This window comes from Melopsittacus undulatus, chromosome 5 (assembly GCF_012275295.1).
Source record: "Melopsittacus undulatus isolate bMelUnd1 chromosome 5, bMelUnd1.mat.Z, whole genome shotgun sequence".
NCBI classification, from domain to species: Eukaryota; Metazoa; Chordata; class Aves; order Psittaciformes; family Psittaculidae; genus Melopsittacus; species Melopsittacus undulatus.
The window spans coordinates 82,589,896-82,614,814 of NC_047531.1; the positions used below are offsets into that span (position 1 = coordinate 82,589,896).

The 24,919-nt window shown below is 37.5% G+C and overlaps 1 protein-coding gene across 4 annotated transcripts; it reads left to right on the forward strand.

The window, feature by feature from the left end:
* The first annotated feature begins 763 nt into the window (after positions 1-763).
* On the forward strand, positions 764-23,213 carry LOC101873456 (centrosomal protein of 83 kDa-like). 4 transcript variants are annotated; one of them, XM_013128800.3, is made up of 17 exons: positions 764-851; positions 2,537-2,796; positions 3,131-3,281; positions 4,426-4,518; positions 4,809-4,940; positions 8,450-8,701; positions 9,968-10,099; positions 12,949-13,063; positions 14,237-14,381; positions 14,507-14,656; positions 15,346-15,421; positions 16,511-16,668; positions 19,187-19,316; positions 20,100-20,203; positions 20,854-21,031; positions 21,671-21,884; positions 22,815-23,213. In XM_013128800.3, exons 2-16 carry the CDS (start codon positions 2,648-2,650, stop codon positions 21,854-21,856), a joined length of 2,151 nt encoding a protein of 716 aa, XP_012984254.2. In that variant the 5' UTR covers positions 764-851; positions 2,537-2,647; the 3' UTR covers positions 21,857-21,884; positions 22,815-23,213. The 4 variants fall into 4 exon arrangements, 3 of the variants coding, with proteins under 3 accessions (XP_012984254.2, XP_030904029.2, XP_030904030.2); XM_031048169.2 differs by lacking the exons at positions 20,100-20,203; positions 21,671-21,884; positions 22,815-23,213 and having other exon boundaries at positions 20,854-21,018; XR_004080456.2 differs by lacking the exons at positions 15,346-15,421; positions 20,100-20,203; positions 20,854-21,031; positions 21,671-21,884; positions 22,815-23,213.
* Positions 23,214-24,919: the final 1,706 nt, after the last annotated feature.

The following is a 24,919-nucleotide window of genomic DNA, read 5'->3' on the forward strand; positions in this document are numbered from 1 at the left end:
GTGCCATGTGTAGGGATGGGCACTTAAATAACATATGCATAATTACTGTCGGAATGTGTACTTTGAACAGTGTTGTGGAGAAAGTGATAGTTTGAATAAGATTTATGTCTTCTGTAATACAGAAGTCATACAGATGTTCTTCAAAATTTCTGCACTTGGGCACATAAAGGTATTGTTTATTTTCACTGGATTCTCTTCAGCAATATCTGAGCAGTATCCAGATTATGGAACTTCCTATAATAAAGGTTTTCATGTTTCTCTTTGATATTTTTCCACCTACATATTTTTTTATTTGATTACTTTGGCTGTTGGATGTTGCTGATGGTGGATTAGTGGAATATGGACTGTTAAAGAATATGGACTGTTAAAGAAATGAGAGGTATGCTATCATATTTCTCAAATGATATATTGTTTTGTTTTGGCTTTTATTCACTTGATGTTCATGGGAAGTCTGATCTCTCATGAGTGGCTTGCATAGTTTTTTAAGGTAGGATTTGTTTTACTTTGTCTGAAAACTAGGTGTCTAGTTCAAGGCTGTGTTTTTGTGAGCTCATGGTGGGACAACTCTGCTCCTTAAAGGAGAAAGCCTTGTTCCTCCTTATGCCTATTTGCTTGACTTTTCATTCTTTTCTCCTACCCAGTACCAGCTGCCTGCTTTCACTGATGATGTAGCTTGTTGGATGCTTCCATGAGCTAGTGTGACTCGCTGACTTCACAGGAAAACCATTGAGTGTTTTCTGCTTGTTTAAGTGTGTTGACTTCTTGAGTTAAATCATTCTGTGGAAGGGTCTGTTGAATAATAAATCTCAGAGTGGGAATGAAGAAAGGAAGAACGGAACCTCCCCTTTGAGGTGACAGTGAGCTCTTGTATTGGATTACACTTTCATTAGTGCATTATCTAAGTCTTATTGTAGACTTAAGCAGGGATGAGAAGGGGTAGCGTTTGAAGAGCTCGCTTTCATGAGCCTGTGCTGCTTGTGAGTGTCTCACAAGATTTAAATAGTGGGATGGAAGAATATATTTTATATTCAAGTGTATATGTAAAGAAGATGATGTATTTTCAGTGATGGTGGAGATCTAACAATTTTCCTGAGTTTTACTTTGTACAGAATTGCACTTTGTAACTTTGAATTACACATTGTACACTGCAACCATGGTGTTCTTAGGCATCAGTCCAGCTATGCCAAAAGCTAAAATGACAAAGGATTAGTTTCAAAGCTTTTTAATTTCCTGAAAACTCAGTTACAGTCCTCACTCTCCTAGATCCTTTAGAAGTGTCAGTAATGATCAGATTAATGTATCTTGCTTCTAATACTGAAAAGAACTAATGAGGCTTGTTAGAATACTTCTTCATTTCTTGGCATCTGTTGATTTGCAGCGTTCTCACACCAACCTGATATTGTCACATTTAGAATCATAGAATCATAGAACAGTTAGGGTTGGAAAGGACCTTAAGATCATCTAGTTCCAACCCCCCTGCCATGGGCAGACACACCTCACACTGGGACAGTGTCGAACACTTTGCACAAGTCCAGGTAGATAATGTCAGCTGCTCCACCCCTGTCCATCAGTTCCGTAGCCCCATCATAGAAGGCCACTAAATTGGTCAGGCAGGATTTCCCCTTAGTGAAGCCATGCTGGCTGTCACCAAGCACCTTGTTGTTTTTCATATGCCCTAGCATGCCTTCCAGGAGAATCTGCTCCCAGATTTTGCCAGGCACAGAGGTGAGACTGACTGGTCTGTAATTCCCTGGGTCATCCATTTTCCCCTTCTTGAAAATGGGGGTTATATTTCCCTTTTTCCAGTCATCAGGAACTTCACCTGACTGCCATGATTTTTCAAATATGATGGCCAGTGGCTTAGCAAAACTCTTTCTGGAAAGGTCACAAGAAACCACAAGAAAACAAGGAAGCAACATGTATTAATGATGTATTTCAGGGCTGAATTTTGGGCTGGTATCTTCCAGACTCTGTGAAACCTTAACTCTTCTTCAGGGAGGGCTTGATAAGAATTCAACAGTGAGAATGATCTCTTCTTCCAACTGAAATGATGGTACTACTCGATACTATCATTTCAGTTGGAAGATGAGCATATTGTATGTGCAAATGAAGGTACTGAGTAGTACAACTTGTTAGGATAGTGTGACAGACTGTGACTTGTAATCAGTGGTGGTAAAGGCACTATGTGTCTGATGTCTTTGGCCTTTGCTTGAACTCTGATTAACAAGGCATAGTTAGGGCTTTACTAGCATCGCAGTTTGATTCTCAGTGTACAGCATAAGGAAAAATAACATTCCATGTAATCTGTCAGATAGAAATGTTTGTGCTTATTTTTTATTGACTTTAATAATATCCATGTTATTATGTCCCTGATAGGGCTAGGCAGAATGAGCAGAGTTGCCCTTTCAGTAAAGGTTTTTAACCTGTGTTACAGCAGAGTCGGGAGTCTTCTGTACTTGAAAGCAAAAGTAGCATGTGAAATCTTTGAACAGTAAATGTACTTGACTGCTAATTACATGTTCTTGTATTTCATCAGGTGACTTATCTTCTGGGATAACAGCAGAAAAAGTGGATGGCATTGTAGATTAGTTATAAGTTAATTTCAGTTTTGTCTTCTCCATACTCATCGTGAACAGTCAATCATAATATGGAGGCATGGGGTAATCTTCTTCCTCCCATGGCTGAAATCAATGACACTGCTCATTTACAAAACTTACAAAAACTTCTGATTGATGAAAGAATGCGATGTGAATCCTATAAAGTAAATTATCAGAATGTGAAAGCAGAAAATCTAAGGTAAGAAAATCTAATTTAAGCAGGATTCTTAATTTGAGCTGTTAATATGTGGGAGGGATATGTGCCTGCGTGTGTTAGCTATTTCTGTATTTAAGGACAGAACTTTGTTCATAATAGAGAACAAACAATTCAGAATATCTCAGGACATTGTAGATTATGTTTCTGCAATACTTGTTACGCTTGTAAATATGGGATACCTTATCAGTATATTACAGGAAGAGCGTATTAATAGTTTAGTTCTAACTTACTATGTTTGCTTCTGCATGTGAGTTTTTTGAGCTTTAAGATCTAATTTTAGAGAGTAAATGTGAAATAAATGGTTTTTATCTTGCAGATTACAGGAGGAATATACAAAATCACAAGATGAACTGAAGCGACTGTTAGCTGAAAAGCAGACTGTGCATGAGAAAATTCAGCAGCTTCTTTCTGAATATCAACAGGAGTTGCTGGGTAAAACACAAGAGCTGGAAAACCTGAAGATGCAGGTGAGATAATTTACTGTCAGGACGTAATATGGTATTAGATTCTGTAATAGGGACATGTATATATTTCTGTTTATGTAACATATATATACCTAGCTTGAATGTAGTTTAGGTGTCCTGAAATCCACCCAACCCAAGTAATGTTTCTTCTTTAGGGTGACTGACTATGGGTTGGAATTATTGTTTTCTAGTTTAACTGAATCTTCCGGATTCTCTTGGTATGTCCTATGTTAATAGCAAGACTTTTCTGTATTTGTGCATGCTCCCCTGTTATGGGGAGAATCATCACTTTCTTTATCTTAAAAAAATATGCCAACAAACCGAGAAACAAGAAACAAACAAAACCCCATGAATCTTTAAGGTAACTTGGGTGACACTTTCTATAACTGTTTTTTTCCTTAAACTAATACACAAACATCTCTAAGAACATTTTTAATGTTCTTAGAACACAAATTCATCATCTAACAAAGGATCCCAGACTCTGACCGGAGGATATATGCCCTGCTACTATAACTAGAATTAATTTTCAGGGACTTCAGGCTACAAGTGGAAAGAAAGTAGAATAAATGGAATATGTTACAGGCTGTGGATGAGATTGGTTTTTATTGTAACACTTTTTCTTGGTAGTTTGCTGTATTAGTATTAGCTGTACCCAAGAAATGTAACAAATTACCATGGAGCTTAAAGCAGGGAATCTTTCCTGATCTTAGTTTCATTTCAGTCTAATACACAAGCTCCAACAGATATGTTGTATGTAATGTGTTTTACAAATAATTGGGTTGGTGTTGCTCATTTTGATTATTTGGGGTTGGTCCACTTAATGTTTAAGTTTTCCCAAGCGCTAATTCTTTAGCATCCCCCACCCCTCCAGGACATAAATCTCTTGGCGATTCATCTTGACATTTGCATTGCTTCTGCCAGTAAACACTGATGTTTAAATGCTTCTGTTATCTTCCCAGAATATTTGTAGTTTACCATACATCTTTTTTTCTTCTGGAACTGTTACTGAGAAGTCTTTAGAAAAACATAGAATGTTAAGCAGGATTCCTAAAATCATATTTGAAATACTTTATTACTGGCTATTTGTCCTATGACAGTGCAAATAAATTACTATGACTAGTTATTTATGATACTTTTCTGTCTTAAGGTGATAACTCCTCAAAAATTAGAACTGTTAAAAGCACAAATACAGGAGGAATTAGAACCTTCTATGGCAGAACTTCATCAGAAGCTAAAAAATGTGAGTAGTATGTATTGAAATTCTATTTCTTTTAGAGTAGTGATCACCAGTTTATAGTTGCTCCTCAAACCTTAGGAAATTAAAACTGAAAGGGGAGCAAAGTATAACATTCTTTTTCTGGTACTGTTGCCCCAGGGAGTGACTGTTGAAACCCTGGAAGAGGGAGAAGGAGGGATTCAGTTCCTCAACTATAACTTTTAAAATGATAGGAGCACTGAATGGACATTTGAAGAAAATAAAGCTGAAAACATCACTGATTGATATTTTTGTGGTTTTTCTGTTTAACTTAGGAAGTGGAAAAATACAGAACAGAATATAACAAACTTCGCTATGAACATGCTTTTCTGAAGTCAGAATTTGAACATCAACAGGAAGAACATTCACGTGTTTTAGAAGAGAAGAAAATACAATACGAGGCTGAGGTACATAGAAAGTTGCCATAGCTTTAAAATATATCTGATGACAAAGCTGCTTGAACACTGTGAAAATGTTGATACTTGATGCATTTTTTGTCAGTATGATGCCATTTCATAATGTAGTGTTTATTTCTGTTCTCTCAATTCTCAAAACACTTTAATGACTTAGCCTAAAGCTGTCTCTGTGAGGTTGCTCAGTGATGTGCCACAATATCATTTGTGCTATTGTAAGAATAGACTTGTCTTCTGCAAATGACAGTCTGTAGCCTTGCTTAATGGGGTTTTTAACTGCATTTGCGATGGAATTTGAGACATCATGCTAATCTGAAATTAATAAAGTATCTGGACAACTAATGGAAGTTTAGATTTTAAATTACTTATGTGGCAATTAATCCAGGAAGGAGGCACCAGAAGATACTGCTAATAGCAGACAAGGATACATTTTGCAACTGAGTTGGATCATGACAGTGGTAGTCAAAAAGGATATTGAAAAATTTAATAACTTTATTTCAGTTGTGTTAACTCTTGAATAAGTAATTAATGAATTTTCTTTTTCAGGATTGGGCTTTCAAAAGTGTAGCTAAATAAATTGCCAGCTTATTTATGTTTTGAATATATGCAGCAGTGTATATGATGTTGCATATGTCATCAGCATATCCATTTAAGTATTTGTCTGGGAGCATATATCCTAAGATACCAGATTTGAATGTATTAGTCCAAATATGAGACACAAATCAAAGCAATCATCACTTCTAAAATCAATCCAAATTTGCAAATGCAGCACATTAGAAACAGAACAATTGTTCCTTCCTGGATCTAAACCCACATGCTGCTTTACAGCCTGTCTCTCTTGTGGGCTCATTCTAGTCCTGCAGCTGATTAGCACACTTAAAGAGAATGAAACTACCTGAGCCCAGGGCAAAATATGATCGCGTTTTCTCTCTTAGCCCCTTTCAAACCTTCCATGCCATTTAACACAAGGAGGCTACAAAACTTCTCTGGGCAACCTGTTCCAGTGTCTTACCACCCTCACAGTGAAGAATTTCTTCCCAAAATCTAGTCTAAATTTACATTCTTTCTGTTTAAAGCCATTCCCCTTAGTTCCATCACTTCATGCCCTTGTAAAAAGTCCCTCTCCAGATTCATTGTAGGCCCCCTTTAGGTGCTGGAAGGCTGCTACAAGGTCTCCCCAGAACCTTTTATTATCCAGGCTGAACAAGCTCAATTCTCTCAGCCTGTCTCCATATGAGATGTGCACCAGCCATTGGATCATGTTTGTGACCCTTCTCTGTACTCACTCCAACAGGTCCCCATCCTTCCTATCTTGGGGGCCACAGAGCTGAACACAGTACTGCAGGTGGGGTCTCACAAGAGCAGAATAGAGGGCCAGGATCACCTCCTTTGACCTTCTGGTCACACTTTTTTTATGCAGCCCAGGACATAGTTGGCTTTTTGGGCTGTGAGCTCACACTGCAGGCTCCTGTTGAGTTTCTCAACATGAATAAGGGTTCAAACTTGAACAGGGGAAGTTCAGGTCAGATATAAGGAAGAAATTCTTTACTATGAGGGTGGTGAGGCACTGGAACAGGTTGACCAAAGAAGTTGTGAATACTCCATCCCTGGCAGTGTTCAAGGCCAGACTGGACAGAGTCTTGGGTGACATGGTTTAGTGTGTGGTGTCCCTGCCCATGGCATAGGACATGGATAGATGATCTTAAGGTCCTTTCTGACCCTAACCTATGATTCTATGACCCTCGTCTACCAACACGCCCAAGTCCTTCTCCTCAGGACTGCTTTCAATTAATTCTCTGCACAGACTGTGTTTGTGCTTGGGCTTGCCCCAACCCAAATGCAGGACCTTGCATTTGGTCTTTTTGAAGTTCATGAGATTTGTGCTGGCCTACATCTCAATCCTGTCAAGATTCCTCTAGTGATATCCCTTATCTCTAGTGTTTTGACTTCTAAAAGCACTGCTGCAGATCAGAGTTTGGACTAGTCTCCAAATATCAAGAGAACTCTTTTCATACCTTCCTTTCTTCCTCTTTTGCCCCCAGTATTGCATTCAATTCACATAACTCATTTTGAAACACTGGAATATATTTATACTGTGTTTGTTAGCTACAGTCTCAAGATGAGTTTGTACCTTATCATACTACCTTGTACCAGAAAGACTATATACTTATTTATTTATCTTTGTCTGGCAGGGCCCAATCATGACTTTGGCTGTCTTGAGTTACTAGCAGATATGAGTTCTGTTGTGGCTATGGAATTGTGGAATCATAGTCTGAGTCAGAAAAGACTTCTTTCTAGTCCAACATCTGGGTCGTGTCTAGTTGGGTCTTGAATATTTGCAGGGATGGAGATTCCACAATCTTCTGGGAAAACTATCCCAGACAGTTAAAAATGTTTAATAGAAAAGCTATTTAACCATTTTCAGGGTAAATGCTTTTCCTAATATCTGATGGGCATTTCACATGTTCCAGCTTGTATCTGTTGCCTCCCTTCCCATCACAATGCGTCTCCTCTTCTCTGAGCTCAGAATAGCAGTTCTGCTTCCCAGGACATTGACCATTTCCCTCCAATTTTTGGTGTCACCCACAGGCTTGCTGAAAGGGTACTCCATCCTGTCATCTGGGTCACTAATGAGGACAACAGTTAGTATTAGACCCTGTGCTGATCCCAGAAAGACCCTGCTAGTTACAGGCAGTCAGGCTTTGCACCATTGATCATCACTCTGAGCCTGGCAGCCCAGCCTTTTTCCACCCACTTTTTCGTTCACTTTTCCAGCACATATGTTAGCTGATGAGAGAGAAGGTTATGTGAGACTGTTATCAAATGCCTTCTTAAAATCAAGGTATAACAGATCCACTTCTCTCTGCTTTGTCTGCAGTGCCAGTCACCTCTTTCTAGAAAGCAGAGTAGTAGGTCAAGCATGATTTGCCCTTAGTAAACCCTGCTTTCCATCACCTTGTCTTTCATGTGTTTAGAAATGGCTTTTAAGCAGTTTTACCCTTTCACAGAGACTGATGTGAAGCTGACTGTCCTACAGTTATCTGGATCCTTCTTGATCTTTTTGCTCTTCTTGATGATGGGTGTGCTGTTTGCCTCTTTCCAGTCACCAGAAATCTTCCTGGTGGCTGTGTCTTTTCAGAAATCAGCCATGCGATGATACCAGTGAGCTCCTTCAAACTGCTTGGATCCACTTGTGTGTGTCCAGTGGATTAAATGATTCCTAGCATTTCCCTCCTCTACACTGGGTACTGCTTTACTACCACAAACTGCTAGGGGGCTCAGGCACATCTGAGGCTTCAGGACAAGCCTTATCAGTGAAAACTGAAGCAAAAAAGTCTCATCTGTTGATTTTCCTATTCTAAGAATGAAAAGAAATGTGAACGTAATTTCTTAATATTTTAAAAGCACACTGCTGCTTTATTCAGTTCTCAGCTGCTGTATTTGTTACTGCCTGACATCTAACCAACATAAAAACTTTTCTTTTCCTGATTAACAACTATCAGGTGGCAAGGCTGGATAAAGAGAAAGAAGAGCTCAATCATCAGTTGCTTAATGTTGATCCCACGAGGGACAGTAAACGCATGGAGGCACTCTCTAGAGAAAAGGCACAACTGATTCAGAAAATAAAAGGCTTAGAAGCAGAAGTAGAAGAACTAAGAGCAGAAAGAGACAATTGTAGCATGCAAGCAGAAAGTGTTCAAAGAGCACAAGTCCGGCAGTTAGCTGAGATGCAGGCTATGGCAAGATCTTTGGAGGTAAGTGGGTTTTGTGGGTGTTTTTCAAATTTTGCCTTTTTGCAGAGTATGGTGACACTTGGCCTGATAGAACTGTCACTGAAGTCATGATAATTTTGCCATTGAGTTCACTGTTTGAAATTGTACGTTTCAGATTTAAGAACAATCTGTAAGTACATTGGGAGTTCTGTGCTGCCAATTCAACTTTGGAAGGGTGGAGAGGTCAACTGAGAGATTACATTGAATGTTCTCCTTTCTAAACATGCAAGTGATATCCACTTTTACAGTCAGTAAGATGGTCATGTCAGCACTTGTCACTTTACAACAGAAACTGATGACAATATGTTAACAATCTGCTACAGTAACTTTTTTATTCTTTTTAAAAATGTTATTGGTGCTCCCCTACTTCTTTAATCATTTCCTTATGTGTCATCTTTTTTGCCTACCTTTGTCTTCCCTTTTGGCAACACATTACTGCAGTTGTTTAGTTCTTGGCTGTTTTTTTCCTTTATAAAACTGTTGTTATTTCTAGCCTGTTGTATGTTTCCCAGAGTTTCACTTTATTCCTCATCTATGGTCTTCAGTCTTCCTGTCAATTCTTACTATCTCTCTATGAGTCTTTCCATGTGGATTTCTTGCACGGTTGCAGCATACAGATAGATGGTTTATTTTTCTTTTACTCTTTTCAGTGTTGTATACCTTTGTTACAAAATACTCTGATCGCAACTTAAAAAGTGGTGTAATATTCTTAATTTATAAAACTTTAAAAGATGTGCTATAAATAGGTCAGTTTGGAAAAAGGAAAGTGAAATTGTAGGTTAGATTAACTTTTTGATACTTAGAAACACTCAGGGCCTTAAGTCTGTAATACAGTAACTGCATTTTATTTCCTCTCCATGATGTTAATTCTTCAGTTAGTCTAAGTGCATAGGCCAACATATGACATCTTTTTGAGCACTGCTTAAAGTCATACTGGTGTTTGCAGCCCAGTAATTTATTAGTAAGAATACCTGCTGCCTCCTGAACAAGTCAGATTACTTTTGCCTCTTGTGAAGTAGGACTGAAAATGTGTGTGATTCTGTGTAGGAGGTGTTAGTAAAACCTGTTGTGCCTTTTGAGTAAAATTTAGCATCCTTGTTGTATTGCAGCATATTTTAAGCAAAGATAAATATTTATGTATTATATAATATGAAGGGTCAGTATTACCTCTGAAAGCTCAGATCAGTTGAACCATTCAAGTGAACAGCAGGAGGCAAAAAAATCTTACCAATACCTCCTTTATTCAAGACAGAAAAGAAGTCTGCTGAACTACAGATTGATCGAATTGAGAAAGAACTGCAGACGAGTCATGAACAAAACTTTCTCTTAACTACTAAACTTCACAAATCGGAACGAGAAGTCAATTCCTTAGTTACCAAAGTAAGTGCTTTTATGGTATCTGAAATCAATTTCTCATATTCTGTTAAGTTTTTCTTTTTATATTTTACATTAAAAGTAAAGTAATAATGTTTTTTGCTGTGACCTAAAACAGACTTGGAATTTTTTTCCCAGTTTCAGTTGGAAGACATAGAATATGTGACTTTACAGGAAAATCATCATCCCTAGAAGTGTCTCTAAAAATTGAAGTTATGTTGTTCCTATTTTATTTTCTAGATTTTTTTTCTAAAGAGAACAGGGCTTGAAGAGATGTCTTTAAGGTCTCATCAAAACCAAACCATTCTATGATTCTATCTTAGTTGTTAGGTTGACACCAGATCTTAGAGGTTTTATTCTATGCTTGGGTTTTGTTGGGTTTTTTTTTGTTGAGTTGTTTTTTGTTGGTTGTTTTTTTATTTCGTTTTGGGGTTTTTCAAGATCTTAGAGAAATTTTTAGAAAAATACTGTAGAAAAAAAAAAGAGTCAGAGGCTTCAAGTTTAAGGAAAACCTGAAAGTGCTTAAGAAACTTGATATTGCTGTTTAGAATTTCAGCATAATTAGGTTAGTATGGGTGCCAGATTCAGAGTGGTATTTATGAGTGATTCCTCAGCTACACAACTTAAAAGGGACGGATCCTTTATGCAATTTCATATGTGATTATTTGAATAAACAAGAAAAATTGAAACATTAGTGAACTGTTTTTACTTCAAGTGTTGTAGAATGCTTACATTGCTTTATGTAAATTTGAGTCAGGTTATTAGTCCTAATGAAATAGTTACTTGGGTAAATAGTAGCTTTCTACTTTTATACTTTTATTTATTTTACTTTTATTCTACTTTCTGTCCTTTCTCCAGAGAATACTGGGAGACAAATTTTTATCGCATCTGTCAGTTCCTGGTAACAAATTTAATCCCCTGTTTTCTTACCTTCCTGGAGAGGCTTTAGTTAGTTATGGAGTAACTGTAAAGCCAGACACTTTGGCCTTCTATATGTGTCTGAATGCAGATTTATTTTAAGCTCTCTGCTGACATAAAGCTATCCTGCATTTTTGAATGTACATTCCAAAATTACAAAGCCCTGGGCTTTGTATGGGTACAGAATTTAGTATTGTCGTAATATACCTCAAGAAAGATACAGTACAGGAAGAAAACTTTTAACTTCTACCATAGTTGTTCTTTAACAATCTCAGATTTAATTCAAAACAGGCTTTCCAGTTCACATTTATGAGTATGAGGGATTTCATTTTGGTCCTTAACCCAAAAAAGTTTTAATTTACCATAAGAATAGGCTGTGCCTCTACCATTATTTAAAGCCACTTTCTACAATGTGCCATACTTGTCTCACAGGAGTAATAAGTAAACATTTTTAATCAATTGTCTATCAGAATATATGGATCATTTAAAGTCATAAAGTGGTGTTTTGTATCAAGTGGTGTTTTCTGCTCACTTCCAGAAAGAAGCAGAGATATGTAAAATGTTGAGTGGTATTTCTTGAAGGGAAGAAAGTAGATACTAATTTCTATACTGGCCCACTCAAAATTATTCCTAAGTACATTTGTCTTCCAGACATTGTGCCTTAAAAAAACAGCTTAAACCTTTGCAAGTTGCCCTGAAATGTTCACAACTTAGTATTTAAGCAATCAAATCCACCATGTAGTTACTTAATAAGCTAGTATGTAATTTTTAACCTTTCGCCACTGTATATGCTAGCAGGTTGTAATTACATTTGTCATTGTGAATAGATTTTCATTATAAGTGCTTTCCTCTAGATACTAAATTCTCATTGACCATGTAATTACTGCATACAAATGCCTAAACTATAGAAAGTTTCCATGCAAGCAGTAATTTTCTTTGATTTGATATTCTTAAAACTCCTGCTTTTATGGGGCCATTTTCTATGTATGTCACAGTTGTAGAGAAGTATTTGATTTGAAACACACTTTAAAAAACTATAAAGACCTGGATTTTGAGAAAGTAGTGTGGCACCCCAGGAGGCCAGAGTGACTATAAGTAGTTACCAATTGAAATTACTTGGGGAGCAATCGATAATGCATTTAGCATATCACTGCTTTGTTTTACTCAGGGAAGTTATATTTAAGTTTGTGTAAGTTTGAAGGATCTATAGTCAGAAGCGAAGAATGGGTAAACTGACATGCTAATGCTTGAGTTAGCGAGGCATCAGGGTCTTATGCAGTTTGGATCAGTGTCATATCAAGATATTCCCAATGAGTAGGCTTTTCAGAAATACCCAAATATTCAAAGGCTGGCTTACAGAGTGTATAGTATTTACTCAGCAAACAAGTTTTCACAGGCAGTCCTGTGCATCTGAGCATATATCACCAAGACTTTGTGAAACAGTAACTTTTCTACACTGTAGCTTGTAATAACTGACTGGTTAAAGATGAAATACACCTCAATAGTCGGACAGCTTGGTTCCTGGAATGGATGTTGTGTTTGAGCACTTTAATTTTTTGAATCAGAGAATATCGAAAATAGCATTTCAAGATGACTTAACTAAATTCAGTAATCTTCAGTGTGTGACTTGAGGAGTTAATAAAAACCTGTACTAGCACTTACTATAATTTGGGGAATCAGATCATGTCAACAGCTTTAGTGTTACAGTATCTATATCATCACCATTAAAACTTACCTCACTATTAAAAGTTATCTACAAGAGTGGGTATTCAGGATTGCCTTTAGGAAAGCAGTAGATGTAAAAAAAAATTAAGGTATGTTTAAAATAAGCTGAGTCCATGATTATCTGAGAGATTTTCTAGAAAAAATTACAGTAAAGCTGTGAATATGTATATATATTTATTTTGGTTATTTCCCCCCCCCCCCATAATTCATAGGTAGAAGAGCTTAAACATTCACATAAATTGGAAGTAACAAATGTCAAACTGGAGGCAGCAAGAACAAAGAGTGAAATAGAAAAAGAGAGAAACAAGATTCAAAGTGAAATGGATGGTAAATGCAATTATTTTCTAATTATTTCTTTTGTAACTTCTAGGTAGAATACTACAATTATTTTCCTCCAGAAATTCCCCAGCAACCTTTGCCTTCTACTTCTGGTCTGTATAACCAGGAGTCATTGTTGCACATGTTGGCTTATTTGCCAGTGAACACAGGTGCTTTGGTCACCAGTTTTTAATTTGCACCTTATGTCCCAGCCTATAGATTCATCATTTTAGAATTACCCCATTTGGTAATACGAGCGGATTAAAATGTGAGATTTGTTGTAGCCAGGTTACTACAGTTTCACTGGTAACCAGTTACTGTTTCCCATAAACTTTTCCATAAAAGGAAAACTTTCTTGCTTGACCTTTTCATAGCTGTTGTGGAACACTTTTTTAATCTATCCAGACACAACTGCTTAACAGAAATTGCTTTAGAGTTTAAATCGATAATAATCATAGAATTGTAGAATAGTTAGGGTTGGAAAGGACCTTAAGATCATCTAGTTCCAACCCCCTTGCCATGAGCAGGGACACCTCACACTAAACCATGTCATCCAAGACTCTGTCCAACCTGACCTTGAAGACTGCGAGGGATGGAGCATTACCTTCACAGTAAAGAACCTCTTCCTTATATCTAACCTAAACTTCCCCTGTTAAAGTTTGAACTCATTACCCCTTGTCCTATCACTACAGTCCCTGATGAAGAATCCCTCTCCAGCACCCTTGTAGGCCCCCTTCAGATATTGGAAGGCTGTTATGAGGTCTCCACGCAGCCTTCTCTTCTCCAGGCTGAACAGCCCCAACTTGCTCAGCCCATCTTTATACTGGAGGTGCTCCAGCCCCCAGTCCTCCTCTGGACTTGCTCCAACAGTTCCATGTCCTTCTGATGGTGAGGACAGCAGAACTGTACATAGTACTCCAAGTGTGTTAAAATAATAAGCCCTCATAGGCAGAGATTCCAGTGCACTGATTACCCTTGCAAAAGTTTTTGGAATGTTTCTGTTATACTAAGAAGGGCCATGTCTTTCTGTTTTCATTGGACTTTTCCCCTGTTCTTTCATTCTGTCATGTGAATTGTGATTGTTAGCTGCCTTTTATCAATTTATAAAACTATTTGAATACTGAACTTCATCAGGTTGATATTCATAATGACATTTTAACCTTTTCTGAATGTATAATGCAGGATTGCTGTCAGACATGGAAATTCTCAAGGCAGCTGTTGAACATCATAAGGAGCTTTTAGTAGAAAAGGATCGGGAGCTAATTCGTAAAGTACAAGCTGCCAAAGAGGGAGTTTCTGAAAAAATTGCAGTCTTACAGGATGAAAAGTATGTTTGTTGATTTACTGCTCACCTTCTACCATAAGAGTGTTTTGAGTATCTTCTTAATATGTCGTTCTTGGCAACTAGAACACTTCGTCATTTTATCATGTGCATGTTGAATGATGTTTCAGGTTAGAACTTGAGAACAAATTAGCAGATCTAGAGAAGATGAAACTGGAACAAGATACTTTGAGACAGTCTGAAAAGGATCACTATGAAGAGAAACTACGTTTGTTACAGGTGGCAGAAGAATCTAGCAAAAAGGAACTTCAGCGTTTGCGGTAGAGTGGCTTTTCTAACTTTTAACACAAATTTAAGTTTCCCCCCTTATTTCTTTATAGGAGTCAGTGTAAAAGTTGGCTCTTCATAGATACACAAATGTTCATTATGTTAAATTAATCAACATTATATTTTGCAGTGTGTAAAAAGGGGGCAGAATTAAAAAATGCTCTGTTTTAAGAAAAAAAAACCAGCAACCCCCAAACATTTTTCATACAAACCTTTAATGATTGTAATGTACTGAACATTTTTAAGACATAATTTTGCAATATTCATCTTTGATTAAATTGGGTCCATGTAATGCTGGGGCTATGCCAGCAGCCAAGAGTAAACCATTTGTCTTTCCACAATGGCACCATATCAGCAATTGGCAAATTGGGATATTAATATGATACCTCTTTGAGTTTGTTATTATAGTTCTTGGTGAGGTCATTATACTACAGTATTTTTCTGAAGGTCCATATGATAAAATGAGCAAATGCCATACTCCAAAAAGCAAATAAAGAAATGTATTTGTTACTCCTGTATGAATTCTAATGATCAATCAAAATACATTTTAAATCATTGCTTAGTTATGTATTTAACAGCCTTTCAAATTACGGAACATGTTCTGTTGTCAGGTTGATTTGTCCTAACTTCTGACATCTATATTTTGATTAGATGAAAATAAAGATGTCTTGTACAATTTTAGATTAAAAATTCAACAGCGAGCTATTCAGACAGAGGAGTTGGAAGAAAAGAAACATGAAATTGCTGATCTGAAACAAGTAAGGTCTTACTACATTGTAGTGTTTGATAGAGAAAACCAATCTTTTCTGCAGTCACCATGCCCAGCATGTGAAGATCAGATTGAATTTTTAAGGCTTTTTAAAGTTTTTCTGCGGGACAAAACACATAGAAAACCAGGTACTTAAAAGTGTTCAGAAATTAGTCATGCTTTCCTAGATCTTTATAAATGAATTACAGCTTTTTGCTTGATTTGTTTTGTGGGTACCAAGCATTTCAAAGCTGAATGTTTATAGACTGGTATATTGAATATGGTTATGGACTATTTAACTGGAGATTCAGTTTCCATGGAGACTTATAAATTGTTTCTAGGTAATGCTTTGCATTTACACTGCATCTCTCATCTGATGTTCTTTAAGTGCTTAACAGATGTTTCATAAATGAACTAGTGTAAAGAGGTATATTTCTATTGCAAAGTGAATTGATGGCAGTGTTGAAAATACAACCTAATTCTTTTAATTCCTGCTTACCCATGATGTTATTTAATAGGTAAGAACATAGCTGTGCATCAAAGTATTCTGCAAGCTGTGTGCACTTGAAATTCCAGGCAATATTTTTGTCCTCCACAAATCAGAAATTAGGGTGTGAGTATCCATGTGGAGAGAGGCAAAGGAAAGGGAAATTACCCTTTCTACGTGCTGACTGCAGAGGTTGGACTTTTCAGGTTCTATACTTGTTTTTGTGAAAAGCCAAGGCTGGCTGTAACACATAGAGATAGAAGAGTCTGCATAGATCCAAAGCATTGCTACTAAATGTGTGATATTTAGTTCTGTCCAGTCCTGGGGCTTAATGTTGGATTTCTGAAGTTCTGGGGGACACATCAATGACTGAAGACTCCTGCCTCCCTTTCTCATTTTAACTACAAGAGAAAACTTTCTTTGTCTAGTAGTGATATACTGTAATGCTTTTAGAGAAGCTGTTGAGTAAGGAGATAAGGAACAAATAAGGCTTATGAAAAGCTAATGCAGTCATTTGGTGTCTGTGTTTTGATTTATCTCAGTATCTCAAAATTAATTGGTAATTATTTGCATACATTCTCAAATGGAAAAAAATTATCTTTTTTTTTGTAGCAAATTCATGACATGCAACTTCAGATTGCCTCACTTGCTCAATCAGAAAAGAGTTTGCTGGAGTCTAATCAGAAGCTGCAGGAAACAATAGAGATATTGAAACAAGAATGTCAACATGCAAGGAATCAGGCTGAAAAAGCTCAACTAGAAGCAGAGAAGTAATTTGTTTTCTTCCTTTTGGCTTTACTTTTCCTTTTCATACTGCTTTTGTTCCTTTCACATGGATTACCTAGCTATGGATTGTAGATTTTTAATAAAGCCAGAAGTTAAAAATTAACAGAAAATAGCAGGCAATTGTAATAAATGGCTATACATTCTGATACACAGTATGTACAATAGCTTGGCTTGTGGTAACTTCAAAAATCATAGAATCATAGAATGGTTATGGTTGGAAAGGACTTTAAGATTATGGAGTTCCAGCCCCCCTGCCATGGTGTCCACTTCTGCAACCCCCCGTAGGAGTAATAGCAAAATAGGAGTGTTTTCATTTATGTCTATACAATTAATTATTGAATAGTGAAATACACTATTTGGATAAAACCTATTTCTACTGAAATGAATGTCAAACTTACATTAGTTTAAGTGGATCTAGAGTTTCACACACAGTTCTTTTAAGAAAGTTTAAGCATTAAGGGTGAGTAAAGCATTTAAGCATTGTATTATGCTTTGGTAGATTTCAGGAACCCAGTCTGTATGTGTGTGTATTTATATAGCCAAATGCATGTCTAGCTTGTATTGGATTATTGTGTGGTGGTTGTTTAAAAAAGTCAGCATCACAGTTAAATAGAAAACTTCCAAAAGACGTAATGAGACATTTTTTGTTTTAACTTCTCTTTTTGCTACAAATCGGCACTATAATTGCTTTGTGTCTTTAGTTTAAGTATTGCTTTTCTGTTGAACATTTGAAGAAATTACTGCATTGGGACTGCAGGCTATGTTCAGTTGTCAGTAGGATGTTAAATACTTTGGATGCTTACTTTAAGAAGGTGTATTCCCACTTTTAGTGAGATTTTCACTGTTATTTGAGTGAGACTAACAATGTCATTTAGATATTTATGTGCAAAAGACCAGCCAGAAGTAGATTTTCCAAGGAAGGCAGTGGAAGGAGCTTGGAAGTCCTCAGAGATCCTTGTATGAGTAGGCAGATAACGGAGATGCACCAAGGCTGATGTTAGCCTGTGAGCTGTGGGGCATATTTCCATTCTTTTTCTGACTCTGTGGTGATAGGACTTCCTTCCTCAGCGCAGTAATTCTTATAAACTTGAACTCCAAGAGTTAAGTGGCACCAAAGCAACTTGGCTTAAAGAGGAAGTGAAATAAAGACCAAAATATAAGAAAGCCTAAGATAAAGTTTAGATAAATAAAATAATGTCAGATGGGGTGTAAGCAGGTAAAGCAGCTGCCTGACTGTGTCAGTGTTAGGCTTGGGAATGAAAATGTGAAATGAGAAAAAGGACTGAAGGCGAACAGATTGATACAGGTCAGAGACTAACTCAATCAGGCACTTGTGAAACATTTCAGGAACAGTGATAGTAGCATTTAGAAAAACAAAACAACCCAATTTTTGGCATTTAACCACTGTCTCCACTGAAATTCTTTTACTGGTAAGCAGTACTTTTTGACAAAGCTCTTTGGCTCCTGGGTAGTAGATAGATATTAAAAGTCAACAGCAAGGTACAAACCACACTGGGTCTCCTTAAGGAACTGTGCGAGGTACCAGGTGGGTCAGGATCCAAGACCTAAGAATGGATGATGACTAATATTTTTAGCTATGGGGAAGGGAAAGGCTGTCTGCTGAGAAATTGATGGAGATTCACTCAGAGTCCCTGTAGGGAAACTGTACTGGCCTGGGACTGGAGTAGTAAGAATTCACTGATACTAAATCTTGGACTGCATTTCTTAAAAACTGCTGAACAGAATCTCACCTTTTTTTTTCTTTTTTTTTCTTTTTATCATATAGTTAAAAATGCTCTAAGTTTACTTTGACCCACAATGCAGATAACCCAAACACGGCAGCAGAAACTGGCTCATTTCCTATCCACTGCTAGAGAACACAGCCTAATTTCAGTATGTTTTAACTATGCAAAGGCCTGACCAAATAACATGCTGCTAGTGGTGTGTTTTCAGCTGGAGTGTTGTCTAAGAACCATACTGCTGTGAGCTTACTGCCATGTTGGTGTTTGTTCTGGTTGGGAGCACATACAGTCAAGCCTGTACTCTGTTTCAAAGGCATAGTAATCTGCACAGGGCAGCAACACATTATTTTATATCTTACCTCCCGAACAGAGAAGGTAGTTGTCAGCACTTCTGACAAGTGATGTTTGGCACAGGTGTCTGCACTTACGTTCCAATGGGATTGTTTGATCCAAATTCAGGAATTTTCTGTTGTCAGTTTGGCAGCATGCCGAACCAACAAGCAGCCAATGGTTAACTTGCTTCTTGGAATCGCTTTTCAAAATTTGCCTCGTGGTTGGACAAAACCTAAGATGATGTTAATGCATCAGTTTGAATGTCAGTAGTCACAATTATATTGTTACCACCATCAGATTTAAATCAGATCCTTCAAGTATATAAAGGTAGGAAAAGATGCATCTATTTTAAGAGCTTTAAGGCACTAATCAAAGGCACTGCTCTGTCTGTATAACCTCTTAATCTTTTAACTTGATTTTTCCAAAGGACTTTTGATCACAGGCAAATAGAATGGCTGGAGGAGAAGCACGTGCTTACTCAGCGCATGACAGAGAAAGAAGAGAAATACAACCAAATGAAGAGCAAGCTATGTCGAGCTGCTGTTGCTCAGAAAAAGGCAGGTTGACTCTTCCTCCATGAATGCTCTAGCTTATGAAAAGTTCAACTTTACTTGAGTTTATTTGTAGTCTATTGTATATAATAATAAAATACATCAGGCTCTTCAAGATTAGCACAGAAATTGGTTGAAGTGATATGCAGAAGAATGTTACAGCCAACAACTTTGTTATAATGCCGTCAAGATGTTGTAATCCTCTTTTTTGTGTGCATGTGTGTGTAGAGTTATTTAAAAGGTGGACTCCTTGAACAGCAAGGATGATATTTTGATACTAGAAAAATGATGTTCTACTTTTTCTTGATGGACTATGAAAATGGTTCCTAAGCTTGCTTTTTATGAAATAACTTGAAAGGAAAAAGCTGATTGTTTATAAAAGCTCGAGATTAACTGACAATTTTGTACATTGGACATAAACAGGTTATGGATCCTGCCAGTGTCTTTTAAGGTTGCAAACACTTAAGGTCAACAAGAGGAAAAAAGGAAGAGGATACATTGTTTTGGTCATGTTTATACTTATTTATATGTGATCATTTAGAGAATGAATTTTATAATTCTCAAATATAGTTAGTACGGCTGATCATTGACCAATGACTGACAGCTATGGATCATTTCCCATCTCTTCTGTTTCCCATCCCAGGATTCAGAAGTTTCAAACAGCCCAGCATCCCTTCTTAAGGGAGGAAAATCCTAAAAACAGTCACAGCTTGAAAGGATGTAATTTTTGAAGGACCTGTATCAATGTATCAAAGCATTACTTAACTGTTTGAAATATCTGTTTGACAGAGAAAGACTCTCAATGATAATAAGCAAAGGAGGATGAGAGAGAAGCTAGAACTTTTAGAAGCCAAGATAGAAGAATTAGAATTAGAAAATCAGGTGCTAAATAGGTAATAACCTTTGCTTTTCCTTTGCTTTAAAATTATATATGCTCAAGGGCTGAGTTACAAAGTATTTCTGGAGATACACGACACTTGATTTAGTAACTGGAACACAGTCTAATGGCAATTTAAGCACTAGTATTCTTAGAATGGAGTCCATTATGATGGGTATCTGCGAGTTTGTAAGCCAGCTGCAGGACTCTCTCTTCAGAAAGAGAGGAAAATGATCCAATAGATGCAGTTACAGGAATCCCTGCAAAAGAAGTGAAAAAGACTTCAGAACTGCAAGAGAAAACAGACCTAGCATCCTTGTTGAAATACAAACTCCTGGGTTTTTTTTTCTCTTCATTGAGCACCTATGGAGGGCTTGATTCAATAATTAATGTAATGTGGCTCCTGTGGCTCACTACTGTGAATGCTATTAAAAGCTTAATTTATTCCCTGTAAATTTTGATCTGTATTCTGCAGATAGTTGTAAAATATGTAGAGTGACTCTTAGATAGACATTTGGGTAGCATATACACAGATTTTTCACTTTCTGTTCTAGTACATAATTTTGCTTCATAGGGATAGTGAAAAGCCAGAGTACTCATGGAGAGGTGTGTTGCTCTGCTGGGCTAATAAAGATTTTGAACACTAAGAAATCTCTTCTTCCCTAGGCAAAATTTTTCCTCTGAAGAATATGCACGCCTACAGAAGAGACTAAAGGACTTGCAACGTAGGCACAATGAATTCCGGAGTCTAATTCTGAATCCTAGCATACCGTCCCTCAATCCAGTTGGTGCAGTGTTGTCGTCTACCTTGCCTCCTGGGCCTGAAGTGTCCTCCATTTTTCAGGTGGGGATATATTACAAGCTGTAAAAATAATACAACAAAAAGGGTATTTGAACAGTCCTTTATTTCCAATCTTTGTCTTTAGGAAGGAATACTTGATTTTGAAGGGAGGGAGAAACTTTGAGGAACACTTCTAGCGACGTTCCCTTCCTCGCAGTAGGAGGGAGTTTTTGAAAGATGAGTGATATGTTACAGAATATAAGAGACAGGCAGTTTTAACCCGATTCTCCATACCTGGTTCTGCTCCTGAGAGGCTTCAAATGGATCCTCCTCAGCAAGAAATACCACAGTGGTGTTCTCACACCACAGTTTCATTCTTAAGAAGCAGCATTGCTGCTCTTGACATATTGTGTGGTTAAAAAAGTTTTACTTAAGAGCTTCTGAGGGTGCAGACTGTGGCTGAGGCTGAGTCCTCTTCCTCTGAGGGAAGGAAGGCCTGCATACACATTTCTTGCTGATGCTGTTCATCATGAATATCAGAAAGATGCCCACAAAACACTGAATTTGACAAATATGGATGTTTCGGACTTCACAATTTTTATTTCAAAACCATTAATAAAAGAAAAAAATATTGCTCATTTTGGTCCCTTGTAAGTAGGCAAAATGTAGTAGAGCTACTTTGTTGTTGTTGTTAATTTCAAGGAGGAGCAGCATCAAAGAGAGCTTTCCCTGCTTCGCAAGCGGTTAGAAGAACTAGAAACCACACAGAGAAAACAGCTGCAAGATCTTGGACCATCCAGAGAGCGAGTACTGGTGGGCGCACACAGGAACTTGGCTACAGACAAGGTCACTGGAGAAGACAATGCCCAGAGTGAGGACTGCAAATAAAAGCAGCAAACTCTCTGTGCTGTTAATGGTAAGTAGCTTATCCTTTGTACACATTAGTAAGAGTTTAAACTAGATGACTGAAAAGTAATTCTCTGTAAGGTAGTGTTAGAAAATATGCTGTTTGCCATACCAGTTTGCCTGTAAACATGGGAACATACCTTAAAGAGAAGTTTGCTTTCATTTCAGAGACTGCTGTTAGAACTGTTAGGTTGCCATAACACAGCTTTACTCAGAGGTTGTTCTTTTTTGTCTGTGTAACAGTAAAAGCGAGGTGCAGATATGAAAGTTGTGCCAATGTTTTGTGTGCTGACCTAAACCTACCAAAAAGAGCCACAGTCACTTCATGTGACATGGTGAAAAGATGTACACATACCCAGAGAAATCCTGAAAGGCAGACAGACATCCAGTTTGTCAGGAGTTTTTCTGCCACAGATCCCGTTCTTCTGAGCAGGAGCTTAGGCTGCATGTTGCTTGATTGTTCCATCAAGTCCTTTGTCAACACTTCCAAAATATGGGTTAGATAAACTAGCTTGGTCTGTAGTGCAGTGGTCAAAAAGGATGCAAACAAGCACCTGTGAAAAAAAAGGAGAAAAAGAAAATGCTTTAATATTGAAATTCCTCTTCCAAGTCATCTTTAATAAACGAAACACACTTTAATACAGTCTATGCCCTAAGTTTCCTTCTCAGGCACAGAAACTGTCCACTGATCTCCACAAAAATATAAAAAAATGCAAGTCCATCTGCTTTTGTGATTATTTTCCAAATACAATTTTTGCCTCTAAATGTAATCCTGCTGAACACCACCTGCTTCAGCAACAGAACAGTTCTAAACTGTACAACTGTTGATCTAACTGCAGGAAGTGAGTTTTCCTGCTCCTCTGCCTTTTTGTTTATGTGTACAAACATTCTGATTTCTCTTTAATAGCTTGTTTTAATGGCAACGTTTTTTCTTCCTCAGTGTGTGCAGATGGAGAAGATGGAAAAATGCTCTGGAGTAATGCAAGCTTTGCAAGAAGTAGAAATTACATTTGTGAGCTACAATCCATGCTATTTTTTCCTGCTAATTTTTTGTCTTGAAGATAATAAGCACAATCATACTATACCTGTCTTTCACAGAGAAATTTTCCTGCTTTTCAGGGGTGTGAATGAGAGGTTCACAGGTTGCTCAAAGCTCTGTCCAACCTGGCCTTGAACACTGCCAGGGATGGGGCAGCCACAACTTCTCTGGGCAACCTATTCTGGTGTACCTCCTGCAACCATCCTCACTGTAAATGATTCCTTCCTTATGACCAATCTATCTTCTTTCAGTTTAAACAAGGACTTTCTTGTTACAAATTAAAGCATACAACATGTTAAAGCTTTCATCCTTGCTTGTTTGGTCTCTGCTCTGGAACAGTTAAACAAAAATATGCAAACTGTAGTTTGGCTATGATGGATTCTTCATGCTCAGAAAAACGGTAAGCAACATATGGGCAAGATCCTGACCTCATTCGAAGTAGTGGGAATTTTGCATTTACTTCGTATATCTCAGGATTTTACAGAGCATGCATTTGGGTTTGTGTACAGCAGAGTACACACATGCAGAGCATACAGCTTCTGTCATGCACACTAAATAATGACAATAGGTAAGTTTGCCTGTCATTTCCCATGACAAAATTATGTTTATATAAATAAGTCATAGTGCACATTGAGCAACAGCAATTTGGGTATCAATTTCTTTGATATGATTTATGTTTTCTGGGATTTACAAATGGGTCAGCTCTCATTCTTTTGAGACTCCTTCCATTTTCATCAAGGGTGTGCTGGCTACTGAAAACCTCCATAAAGGGACAGACTTTAAAGTGATAATGGCTGTGAGAGTTCATGCATTAGCAGTTTGCTTCTAACAGCTTCAATTTTAAATTGTTCAGAAAATGCTTTTAGGTAATTTATTGATAACTTGTCCACATCCTGAATCACCAGGAACAAGTTAAAAGCATCATAAGTGGAAAAATGAATGAGCCTCTTGTATCCCCGAGCCATGACTCAAAAGAAAGGTCATATAAATCATGTGCACGTAGCCTTTTCCTGAAGTAGTCCTGCAATAAAGGTGCTGCAAGCCTACCGAGACCACCACTAGATGGTGGTAACAACGCAATGTCTCGGTTGGTCGGTTTGTTTTCTTTGAGGAAAGGATTGGCAATCTTACGTGCTCGTGATAGCGTGAGCAGTTTGTTAGATGAGGATGAAACACCCGTCATGCTTCAGATGTGAAACGGAAACCACAGGCTCATAGTCCAGCAGTGGGAAAGAATGTGGGTCCCCCAGAAACAGCCACAAACAGCTGGGTTACAGAAGCTGGGGGTAGATAGTGCTAAGTACGGAGCAGCTGACTGAAAGGGGAAACAGTTGTTTTTCTTGCTCACTACAGATTTACTTTTTAAATGCCTTCTGTATTTAAAGGCTGGAAGATTTAGATTCATGGTTATCCCACTTTTGCAGTATCAACCTACTTTCTCATTTGCACCGAGGTTCATGATGCAGTAACTTCAGGTGGTGTAATGTTTAAAACCTGAAAGCCCAACCAAATTTCCCTTTCTTCTTTTTTCATGAAATGAAATAAAAAGAAATTATAGAGGATAAGATAAGGATCTTTCTTACTTTTAGCTTGAGTATTTATTTGTCTGCAGCTTTGGGTCATCAGATTGATGCTAGGCTCTGGTTCAGTTCCAGTGGAACAAAATATAAGCAAATGGATGTTCAAATGTACATTGACCAATCCCCTGTTCTTACATTCCCTGATAGTTAAGGTTTTTCAAATAGAAAACTTACCAAATCAAGAGAATGAATCTGAATTCTTCACCTCTGCAGCCAAGTCCTTGCACAGGCAGCACACTAACAACCATAATGCAACCAAGCTTTACATTCACAAACCATCATACTAGGACATAAAATTTTAATGCCCTCTGTATCTAAATTAGCATATATATGTTCTGGTGTAAGCACTTCATCTGGTGTAAGTACTTACAGGTTCGTACCACTTAACAGTGAATCTGATGTATCTAGAAGTACATGAAAATAAAG